At 35.2% G+C, this 12461-nt stretch overlaps 1 protein-coding gene across 6 annotated transcripts in view; it reads right to left on the reverse strand.

Moving 5' to 3' along the window:
- The window catches only part of PTBP3 (polypyrimidine tract binding protein 3), a 38173-nt gene that overhangs the window by 18958 nt on the left and 6754 nt on the right, over positions 1–12461 (reverse strand). For 3 of the 6 annotated variants that reach the window (XM_066339418.1, XM_066339415.1, XM_066339416.1), the window contains 3 exons: positions 4809–4880; positions 2117–2280; positions 1105–1251 (listed from right to left, as the gene is read on the reverse strand). In XM_066339418.1, coding sequence (XP_066195515.1) covers positions 1105–1251; positions 2117–2280; positions 4809–4833 — 336 coding nt within the window. In that variant the 5' untranslated portion in view covers positions 4834–4880. Of the gene's footprint in view, positions 1–1104; positions 1252–2116; positions 2281–4808; positions 4881–5706; positions 5847–12461 lie in introns of those variants that run through there. The other 3 variants (XM_066339417.1, XM_066339419.1, XM_066339420.1) reach the window with 3 other exon arrangements.

The following is a 12461-nucleotide window of genomic DNA, read 5'->3' on the forward strand; positions in this document are numbered from 1 at the left end:
CTCTGCTTCCCTCATCAAGACTATTGCACAGTTCTCGTATACTTGATAATACCAAGGGCAAGTCTTAACCACTACAGGTTGCCAAGAAGGCTCAGTAATTCAGCCTTTTCCATCCCCTTTGTCCCTGCCTCATTCAGCAGCAGGCCTATGTATTAAAAAAAAAAAAAAAAAAAAAAAAAAAAAAAAAAAAAAAAAAAAAAAGGCAAACTTATTTCTACTGCTGATAGGAACCAAACTTGCTGCTTTTCATATCTCTCATCAGAGACAACTCTGTGTGGCCTTTCCCTTTCCTAACCATATCCCTGCATGTTCAGATAATGTTCTGTAATCCTCTTGGGGTGTCCATTCATGATTACAACTTTTCTGTGCCTCTCTTTTATTGCTTAAGCCCAGTCAGGAGCTCCTTGTTCATACAAGGAGTCCTCCTGCCACCTTCACTTGATTTCATGGTCATCATGATGAATGACTTTTGAGCTCCTCCTCAACAGTTTTATAGTTCTGCTGTTCCCTGTCTTTAAGAAGTTACTGAAATTACATATATCAGAATTTGTCTACTAAATTGATCTAATTTGGTAGATGAAGAGCAGCAAAGTGCCATACAACTGCTCAGTCACTTTCCCTTAGCACAATGGGAGACAGAAATGGAAAAGTAGAAGTGAGAAAACTCATGGGTTCAGTTATAGACAACTGAACAGCCAAAATTCGCAATTAAGGCAAAACAGTGTTTAAACAACTGCCCCATTGGCAGAGAGGTGTTTAAACATTTCCAAGAGAGTAGTAACTTTATTGAGTGTTGACAGTTATTTGGAAAGGAAGAGGCAACAACTCTGAACACCCTTCCTTCCTCACCATTCCCCCAGCTTTCAATGCTGAGCCCAACATCATATGGTGTGGGATATCCCTTGGGTCAGTTGTGATCAACTGTCCCAGTTGAGACTTTTTCCATCTTCTTGTGCACTCTCACTGGTAGGGCAAGGTGAGAAGCAGAGAAGGCCTTAATACTTCCTGTCACAAGCTGCTATGAGGAAAATTAACTCTGTCCTACCCAAAACCAGTACATACCTCATGCAATTATATTCTGTTAAATGGAAATATTGTACTTACAGCCTGATTATGTTGATTGTCAGTCCTAAGTTCCTTGTAATTGGAATACTGAATATAAACTGGCTGATTGTGGAGGTGAGGTGCAGCAGGGGTGTAGTAGTTCACCATAGAAACAGCAGCATCTATAGAAGCCATTTCCAAAAATGCCTGCAAACAATACATAGCTGATTTCAATGCTGGTTTTATTTGCAAGAGAGAAAAACCAAAATTTTTCCCCAATTCCACTCTGACTAGAAAAAGATTATGTGAACATACAATACTGATTTGCTCAGCATTAAAATGCATTTGTGTGTGCATGTTTTTGGTGCTGTTTTATTCAATTTGCAGCTTTTCTTAGAAAGTTTTACATTGTAAGTACACTATGTCATTTAAGAAGAGGTGGAATAAGTAGGACATATGGGAAGCAATGCTGCTAATAGTAACATACTGCTACTCAATTCATTAAATTCCTGAAATCAAGCATTATTACCTAGGTAGCTGATATGCATACTGATTGTAAAAGCTGGAACAGAACATGAAATATCCATCAGTTTATTCATTGTATTAATCCAGCTCAGTGTTCCAGACAATTTTTTGAATGAATGCTTATTATTTTTATGATTTCTGTATTTCTTTATGACAGAAACTACTCTGCCACATCTAATAGGATTAAACAGACGTCAAAAAATTAACACGCACGTTGATAATTTAAGCAGGCAGGTTTTTTTAAGATGTATGTCAATACTGACAATGTAGTTCTTTATCACCTCTATGTTCTCACATAAAGTGGACATAATGTTTAGCTATATTATTAACATATTTCTAGTTCATTATTTAATCCAAAAACATATTAAGAACTTAAAATAAATTTCAAAACATTCTTTCCCATTTACAAATATGAAAGTCTTCCACTATCAGTGAAATATTTCGACATTGTTGCAATTATTTCACTCAAGCACAAGATCAAAATTATCATAACATGAACCACATCTTCAGTCTTGCTCTTGTTATTAAAACATTGAAAACTACATACCTGACCTTTTCCTCTTAGCATCAAGATATTGGTTACTTTGCCAAAAGGGAGACCTAACGAAACAACTTCTGCTCCGGTAACACCACTTGGAATTTGACGAATATGAAGGACACGTGAAGGGGAATATGGTGCTCTGTTTCCTTTACCTTTTTTCTTCTCATTATCTAAAATATTTTAGGGAGCGAGACAGACAAGCAAACAAGACAAAGCCATTGCACAGTGTACATATCAAACCTAAAGGAGAGAAACTGCTGCTTCAGCACTGACATTGACTTAGGAACAGAACTTTGAACCTCAAGAAAGGATATTTCACATCTAACAAAGGGACAGCATAAATAGGTATCATCCGCTATTCCAAATCTTGATAGTAAGGGGAGGGTGGGGTATGTTTGGCTTTGCTTTGGACTTGTTTATTTTCTGGAGATTTTGTTTTGGTTTGCCATTGTTTTGGTTTTTTTAATGGGAGGCCAGTAACGTCTCCCCAAATGCCTACATAAGATATTTACAAAACGTCAGTCGCACAGAAGAGGGGAAAGTCATAATTGGGAGGTAATACATTAGTTTTCCTCTTATCACCAACTTATCTTTCTGTGACTGAGTTGCTAACTCAGTGTTTGGGGTTTGTTTTTACTTTATTAAAGAAAGCTTGATGTTCTAAACGATTTTATGTTTTAAAAAGTCTCTGAAAAAGACAGCATGAAATCCATACAAACTCTTAAGTGTTCCATTTCAACATACTACAAGTGGGTGCTTTTTTGAACACATGCCTGTTTGGATCCTGTAAGTGACTGATTTGGATTGGTAAGTGATCAATGACATTTCAAGAACATTACTCAGTATCCTTGAGAGTATTTTTAAGCAGAACACCACATCTGGAACAAGTATATTGTTCTAGAAGCAGTTGCAATGGAGGCAAGAGAGACAGCCTTAACGGCTAATCTGTTGCATTTAGCCTTCCAAGGAGAAACACAAAGGATTGGGAAGAAATTTCTGTATGAGCTTTATAAGAAATTTCAGATTTTGCATAAGGCCAAGAACTGGTTCACACAAGTCATTGTGCATAAGGGTGTTTACAGAGAGTGTTTTTATTAGTGGAAGCCTGTAAAATTTCAGGTTGGATGATCAAAGCCCCAAGTGTACCACACTTAACAATTCTCCCACCTGCAAAACTGAAAAGTCTGGTATGCATTGGTTTTTCCATCGAAAAATTTTAAATTGCTTTAAATGTACTCTGTATGCATTCTGAAAAATGTGAACTTTAAGACAGACACAACCATTTAAACACATATTAGTACTGGACCATGACAGGACATATAAACTCTAACAAACTATTTGGTTACTTTTCAGGTTCAAAATGGACAAGATGTTCCTGACTTATACTAACTCATGGAATGCTTGACTAAAGAAAGCATAAAATGAAGCCTAGTATTAATTTTGCTTTTAGTTTAATATAAGAGACTCTTGCAGAAGCAGTATCTTCTGGGTTCTGACACATTGTCAGAGGTGACAAAATGGAGCCAAGTGGCAAACTACTGAAGTGCCTCCTTTCTTAAGAAACTTTAGAAACTCAAATATAAAACTTCATAGTTTTTTAAACCATGCTTCTTTCTCCAGCTGTGGTTTGATACTAATTTTGATGCAGAGTGATAACCATCTGTATCTTCCAGAATCTAAATTTAAAAATTGATTCAACAATTCTTTAAAGCATGCCAAAGATGATCACCTTTCTGAACTGTAGACTCAATTGAGTAAAAGTAAAAAAATGCTTTCAGACAGACCAAGAGAAGCCTTATGAACCAAGTGAAAATTGGTTCCTGATGTACAAAGGGAAGTTCATTACAATCACAATTCATGACTTGTACAAATGTATTCCTTGAGTAGCCTGAGGTAGAGAGGTACACATTTTAGATGTGTGACCCACCAGACAAAAAAATAATAAAACCCCAAACATAACAACAAAAAACAAGTGCTGAAGCAGCTGTATTAGGTAAAAAGATGTATTTCAATGGTGAATATATTTAATTTTAGACTTATATGATTTTTTAATGAAAATACCTACTAATATATCCCCAAACCCTCTATATCATTTAGACAACTTGGATACTAGTGGGAAGCATCAGTCATTGCACTGTTAATTAATAATATATACTTCAGTTATTACACTGCTAAGCTATAAGCTAATGCTATTTCAAGCCAAGCAGAAAAATTTGGACATCATATTTAATTGATCAGCAGAAGTATAAACAACATGACACATGCAAGTCAAAGAAATCAGAAAGAAAAATCTTCAGCTCCTCAGACTCCTTCTTCCCCACTGAAAATATAGCAAATCTTAGACACTTACTAAAAAGGTGATTTGCTCTGTCCTTGGCCCTCAGATAACATGAACTATTTGGAAACCCACGGCTGACAGGCAGTTGCCTATGTCCTGATTTAGTAAATTTATTTCACATAAAGTTAATTCATGCAACAATTGGTCATTAACACTCCCTGTACACCTAGTGCTGGAAGTAATACTAGCAAAAGCATTAGCCAGCTTTCTCTCATTTTCAACTTCTTGTCTGATCTAAAGCTACAGGTAAACATATACACTTACTGCATCTTCCTCAACACAAACACACAAAACAACAAAGAAAAAGAAACAACACAAAGAACATTTGAAGAACTTTGATTTTTTTTTTTTAATGTATACCTGTAGCTGGAGTAGAATTGCTCATGGTAAAAGGTCTGTTACTGACACCAGAAGAAGCTTGTCAGGACCACTCTAAGAAATAAAAGACAATAAAAGACTAATAAAAGTTGTTACTGAGAACGCTCAATATAAAAGTGTAACAATTCCCTTTACTTGTTCTTCCCAAGAACACCCACTGCCTATACACATTACTCACAATTGCCAGGAACTTATTTTTCAGGAAAAAAAATGCCAACAACATAATTTGTTCCTATGTCTCAAAAAATCAGCAAATTCAGCTGTGTTACACTTCATATTTATATCTATCCCATTACAGTTCACTTTTTAAAAGACCAAGAATAACAAATGCTTAAGACAAGAAATGAGCTGGCTGCAGGCTCTGGATCTGCAATACAACACTTCCACAAATGCACAGCCACATAGGCAAAGTCTGCATTTGCAACAGGACATAGAGGACCTTGAGCAAAACTAATTTGAGACATATTTAAACATACTCATGGCAGATGTAAAAAAAATCCTGGTTTTTAGTACATTTTTTTAAAAATACATATGACCTACCATCAAATTCTTAGGACAAAGATCGGAGTATTTGCTTTAAGAGTGTTAACAGTTTGAGGCTCTAACTACTGACAGAAAAGAGTTTGAGTACTACAGGTCTTTCATTCAAAAAAGAGCATCTATCTCCAATTACATCTGTATAAACATAAAGACTGCTGTACTAGTTCCAACCAAGCATCAGCATCAAAACACCAACAAGAAATAAGGTACCAACCACCTCTGAAAGGCAGTTAAGTTTCCTGAAACTTTCACCACACTCTTCCATAAAAGCATTTTAATGGAAAAAAAAACCAAAAAAACAAAAAACAAACAAACAAAAAAACAAAACAAAAAAACCAACCAAGGGAGTGATTCTAGAAGATGGAATAAGTTGATCCAAACAGCTCCTAATCACTTTGGTGGAAGGAGAACTTCCCATTGCTCTTGGTCCAGTATTCCCACATGTGCATGAACTTGCATCAAGAGTGCCCAAGAGTTTTCCTATGACATTAATCCATTCTCCAGTCTGTCAGCATTCTAAGATGAGTTAGATTAGTCATTCAGCTGAAAGAGAGGCTGAGAAGTAGCAGGATCCACTGCAAAGAAAGGGTAAGGATAAGCCATCATGCTGGCTTGCATTGGCTGCAAAAACACTGCTCAGAGTACTGGCTTATGTGGGGTCTGTGCTTCAAGGAGCAATTAGGTTCTCTTCATCCCTGTTAATCATGTGCTCCTGCTGCTTCCCTAGTGTGGGAAAGTCATTCACAACAGAAGACTGTGACTAGGCTAGGGTGCTTAAAAACCTTTTCAACCAAATTTAGCTGTTATGAAGGAGCACAGATGTTAGCATGGAATGGAAGAAAACATGAGTGTGTTCATTTCTCTCTGGCAACAGTAGAGACCTATTTTTAACCATGAAACTGCATCTTAACAGTATATTTAAATACAACATTTAATTGTGGCAAATGGCAAAATCATTTTTATATTAAGGGAACTAAAGAATATAAACCCTGTATTTTAAAGAAATGTCAATTAAATGGTTACTACGTTTCATGTATATCACACTGTACTTGCACAGATACTAGAATGTAATAAACATGCAATACTGATATTAATTTTCATATATCAGCAGTACATGTAGTATACCAGGACTGAGGTATGGCACCTAAAGAGCGTATTTTGATTGTAAAATGCATATCATGATAATTAAACAAAAGCTGTATGTGCAGATGTAGTAGAAAGTATTAATGACAGTCCTTTATTACAACAAGCCTTCCTTTTATTTACTGGAGGGCAGGAAGAAAAGCCGCCACTGATGCAACTCCTGTTGTGGGGCTTTAATTTGGTTTTTAACTTAGCATTTATTCAACAAAAGAAATCTCTGTATATTTCCAGAAGGCTGTGAAAAAATATGGTGTATTACCATGTTCAACATGTATTCTTACAATTTCATCTTTAGCATTATATATGCTGGTATTAAAAACAAAACTCATTTTCAGAGGAAAATATTTTCCAACCTCTTCCACTTTTAGTACACACACAAAGAAACACAATTCACATGGCTGCAGTGACCTGTGTTACAACTTTCTGTGTAACTGGCCTGTATATGTAAAAATGAAACTGTAGCTCACTGCAGTACACCATGAATTGCTGCTCCATAACATTGGACTAAACCAGCTTCAAAAGGAGAAAAATTACATCAAAATTACAACCTCCATCCATGACATGTGCCTGTACTTAAAACTGACACATCATTCAGCCACTATGTGCTAAGACACTTCCCTAGATTGAGACATTACACTGGCAACCATTAAACCACTACAGCAGCCAAAACACAAAAGAACTCTTTAAACCCCAAGCTCATCACCTAAGCAACTGTTTTACTTGGTTTAATAAAAGATCAACAAACCATTGGGCTGCTTACAATACAGGGAACCATCATAATTTCAAATGTATAACTCACTTCATATCTTCAACCTGATACAAGGAGTATTTTCAAGCAGATATACTTTTAAGTATTTTTGCATTAAAAAACAAAACAATTAAACATTAAATCAAGACACTGTAGAATAAATGGCCAGGCCTAGGCTTGTTAACTCTAGAGCCCTGACTATAAAACTTAGTTTCTAACAGAAGAATTCAGAATCTTAACAAAAAGCAGAAGCAAAATCTTCAGGTATTATCTGAATGCTCCACTGAAACACTACTCCAATTTTTAACTTTCTGTATCAATACTAAGTTATATACCCACCCATACAATTACAGCACACTTACTGACTACAGCATGCCCCTTGGAAGGAGGTACGATATGAAAACTGCTAGGGATATCATCGTTTTTGCAAGTGGCTGACCACAGTATTTCTCAAGACAATAATACTAAAAAGATGCTTTTCACCACCTCCTTATTTAGCCAGCTTATAAATGATAGGCCTTCTCAGTCACTGACTGAAAGCAAAAACAAACCAAATGCAAAAACATTCTAGAAGATCGCAAAGATAAATTGACACCATGGCAGTTGTTCAAGTTGAAGTACAAAATGTGTAAGTTGGAGATATTCTGGATTAATGAAAAAGATGACATTAACTTTTTCACTGTTTCACAATTCTTCTCATATATCATATGAGATAAAAGAAATTACAAAAGAAATTACAAAATTTCAGTCTGTAAAGACAGTTTGTTCAATCTCTTTCTTTCTCACATAGACATGAAAGAGATATTATGAAAATATTTCATAACCTCAGAGAGTTGCTTGCTCCATTTCCCTGTGAGGCCACACAGTGGAACTGAACAGGCAGGCAACACTAGTAACCACACTGCCTAACCCTTCCCTGATAAACACTACTTCCAGCAAAAAGCTTCCCTCACAGAAAGCAGCACCTGAGCGCCAGGATTGTACCAAATATATAGTGAATACTCTGTCTTTCAGACCGTGGTAAGCGAAGTAAATGGAATTATTCAAAACAAGAACAGCTATCAAACCAAGGCTGCAACATCCTCCTCTATTCCTCCACTCATTCCATGATTCCCAACACATTACTAATCTCCTAACATCTTAAGACTCCTTTTTTTACACCATAAGACTTTGCACCTCTCCTAGTTCAAGGCAGCATTTTTGCATTTTTTGGAGATTATTACTTGGTGACCAGTAAGGCAAGAGCAACAGAATAGCTACAGCTAGATTAAGTTTATTCTTTCCTTCTACTATTGAGTTAGAACTAGAAACTGCTTAGAAAGCTTAGTTTTCTTTTGGACATTTCTTTAAAAACAGGTAACATCTACAGCGCAGAGTAAACAGCCCAGTAAGAGGCCACCACAAAGTGTGGCACTCAGTGATAGATTAATAAAACAAAGTATTCGTCTGTACCTACCAGATCAATTTCCCTGACTTAGGCATATTACACAACTGACTACAGTAACAGGTGCCTGCCTTGAAACTACTTCAGCTATTCCACAATCTTTAAAATTGATAGTAATTTATGCTAATGATTCTGCAATTCCAGGATAAAACCCACTGCATTCATAGCTAAAACATAAAACAAACATCTGAAAGTCAGCAAATCTGGGTTTCTAAAATCCTTGTCAGTCACATATAGTTGGAAACAGAAGGGTAAGTCTAGTACTGCAAAATTCTTCTTTAGAACATGTCCATGTGTTAGAACTATGGCAGGCATCTATTCATCTTTTAATTTTTAGAAAAGCTATAAGTAACACCCTTATTACCCTTCCCTCAGCTTACAACTGCAGTATTTTCTTCCTCTCTGATATTCTAGAAGCCACAAATTCTTCAGTACAGTTCAATTAATTAGAAATTAGATAATTCCAGAGAAACTTATATCTCTATTGATGATTTTCCTAAAATTTAGCTAGTCATCTTTCTATGCTATTATTTTTAAGTCAACAATATGGAAAAATATGATCATAGGTTTCATTATGATAAAAGAGCATGAGCAATTTTGAGGGAAAACAATTCTTTCAAAAAGAACGTCTCTTCATGCATGTAAATTAAAAATGTACATTTTTCTACAAGATTCTGAATGGCAAAACAAATTATTTATTTGAAATTTGCCCTAAAAGGACAAATTTCAAAACATGACAACTTCAAGCTATACCAGTGATAAACTGATATATATATAAAACCTCTTAGATATGAACTAACTCTTCTACTGCATACTTCATTAATTTTTACAGAATCTGACTGTGAAAACAAAAGCTAAGGGTGATGAAAAGAGTGAAAATTTCCATTATCTTCTACTTCTGCAGCATGTCTCTAGATAATTGCTATATTCATTTACTCTTTCTTTCACTTTTATGTTTGCAAAGGAGATGCAGCTCCTACTTTCAAAATGGGGATTTAATGTGAAGTACAATGCTGTTGGCGCCAAAGTAAAAAGATTTCAATGAAAGCAGAGTCAAACTACGGGGAACTTCAAAACCATATATTTGTATTAAAAATAAACTGGGCTTACAGATATGAAGCCGATTATTTCAGTAAGCTGAAGAAGAAGGAAATTAAAGGCAATGATCACAAATAAGTAAGCCTTTTTTCCTCCTCTATGATCACCCCAAACACAGGTTCCAGCTGCTGATAGCCAGTCACTCTAGAAGCAGTCTTAGTACTGATAGCTGCTCTTCCGTAGGCTTGAATGCTCACTGGCTCTGCCAGCAACACAGTTTACTCCACTGCCTCTGTTGTGAACTACTGAAGCTCCCTCCTGTACTGGTAACAAGGAACTGCACACTTTCAAAGAGTTATGTAACAGTAATTAAAATGTTAGGAGAAAAACATTATGTACTTTGCATTTATGCCCGATACAGGGCAAGAACATAATATTTTTCCCTTGAGCATGCAAAATATGCAAAAGCAACGTTGAGCATATAATTATCAAGAGCTGTAAAATGAAGAGTGGCAATCTAAATTTTAATAAATATAAAACATGCATTTTAATACCTAAAGTCAGAAATGCCTCTACTTAGTGTAGGCTTTATGCTCATCCAAAAGTACAATAAGCCATATACCACTTTGAATACTCCAGAGATCCAGCAGACTTCATGACACAGAGGCAGAGCTTTCTTTGAAACTGTCATCAAAGATGACTGCTTTCATTTGTGATATCATCACTCATTTACAATTTATAATAATATTGTTTTCTGACAGTATAAATAGAAACTTTACTAAAAACAAAGATTGATGTCTATGCTTCTTAACTAGCTTAAGCCTTAAATATGTGAAGATTAAGTTTTCCTGAGGAGTTAACAGGTTTTTTGTGAAGAAAATTCCTTAAGTTACTGCAATATATTCCTTTCACATATATATCTTTTTCAAATTATCATTAGAATACTCAACACAATCCTTACTAAAAGTCTTCATTCTAATTCTTAATAAGCAAGTGAATATGGGAACATATCTGTAAATAAACACTACACAGAATGAAGTGCTGCACAGATGAAGATACTTGGCTTTAAATTTAAAGGTTTTTCACTTAAAGTCACAAATGTATCTATACAAGGCCACACTGTGTAGACTTTTGCACCACTTTATTCTTTATTATGCACAAGTCATGCTCTAAACATCCAGGATCCCAAATAAACCACCAGTAAGCTGTCTCTCTTGAACTTGGTCAGAAAAAAATTGACACAGCCTTATAAAGTGCCATAACTCGACAATCTGGTTTAATTTATTGTTAAAGGTTAAATCAAGAAAGAAGTAGAGCTGAAAGAAACAGAACAATACCATGACACTAATGCCAAACAACATGGTAATGGCAAAACCCAGGAGGGGTTTTAATGAAATAACTAGTGTGTGTGTGAAAGCCTATGCTTCCATTTAAATCAACAGCTAAGAGATCTGTAACAACAGTTATGCTATGTAATAACAAGTATTTTAAAAAAATTGAAAAAAAGATTGAAAGATGTTAGCAAATTAAACAAAGGTAATGGCAAATAGCTTAAAGAAAGAAACATTGTGATGAAAGTAAAACTGTGATGAACTGTGGATTATATTCTTTCCCCTTACAAAGGAAATAGTTGAACTTGCACAGCATGAAGAAAGAAAACAACTAGCTGGATCATAATAGCAGTCAAAATTTCTAGAAAATTGCTATCTGAAGCATCCCTTTTAACATTCATTTTTAACTCTAGTTCCTTCTGAAAACAGAAAAAACCCAGGATACAGTGTTTATCAGCAGCTCTACCTTGCAGCATAAAAGACATCTACTTTTGTTATTTTGATTCCTATTGTTTTGCAGAACTAAATATACAAAGCTTAGTTTAAAAAAATAATATTTTGGACAAGGTAACTAACTTCCCATGTATCCAAAAGCCATCACAGATTCAGAGGAAGATACGAAAAAAATTTGACTCTTAACTGATTAATCACTTAACTTAAAAGCATGAAACTACTTTATCTAACGTACAAATTTTCAGAGCCTTCGAAACAGTTTCAAAAAAATCTTTCCAGTCTCAATTTGACACGTGTTCTTGACTGTATGGTTTTTGACTACCGAATTTTCTGCTTCACAATTAAAGATTTCATCCAAAAGAATTTTTACTTCTTTTAAAAAAGGAAAATTCATCTGCACAAACAATCACTTAAATTTAGGACTAAAAGCTCTAAGAATTGCACGCTTAAAAGTAAAGAAGTTGGAAAATAATAGAAGTCTGTTTGATGATGTGTATCACGAACTATGAGTTTAATAAGCTCTTGTTCTAGCAGGTGAAAGATTTGCCTCAAGATCAATAATAGATTCAATATTTCTATTCACAAGTTGAATTTTTAATTACTACTCAATGCTTTCTGGGAGAGTAGTGTTTTTTTCAAGGAAAACACAGTCACACCTATGAACTCCACAGTTCTTCTCCTTTCTGTCTCGTGTATTTGGTTTCCTCTCTGCTTCCTTAGCAAAGTTTCTTATCAGTTTCTCACACTAAGAAACTCTCTCATACAGTGGTTATTTTTTCTTGGGCCCACTTTACTTCATCTTTTGAAAAAAAATCAGTAATAAACTAGCCCCTGTAAAGATTATTCTTTAGAGAAATCTTCTGTATTGACACACTAGTTGCATAAATGAGGGGAAAGTCATAACCTCAGCCTGTTGGCAGACCCAGGAGATAGCACAG

Source organism: Sylvia atricapilla, chromosome Z (assembly GCF_009819655.1).
Source record: "Sylvia atricapilla isolate bSylAtr1 chromosome Z, bSylAtr1.pri, whole genome shotgun sequence".
In the NCBI taxonomy this organism is placed as follows: Eukaryota; Metazoa; Chordata; class Aves; order Passeriformes; family Sylviidae; genus Sylvia; species Sylvia atricapilla.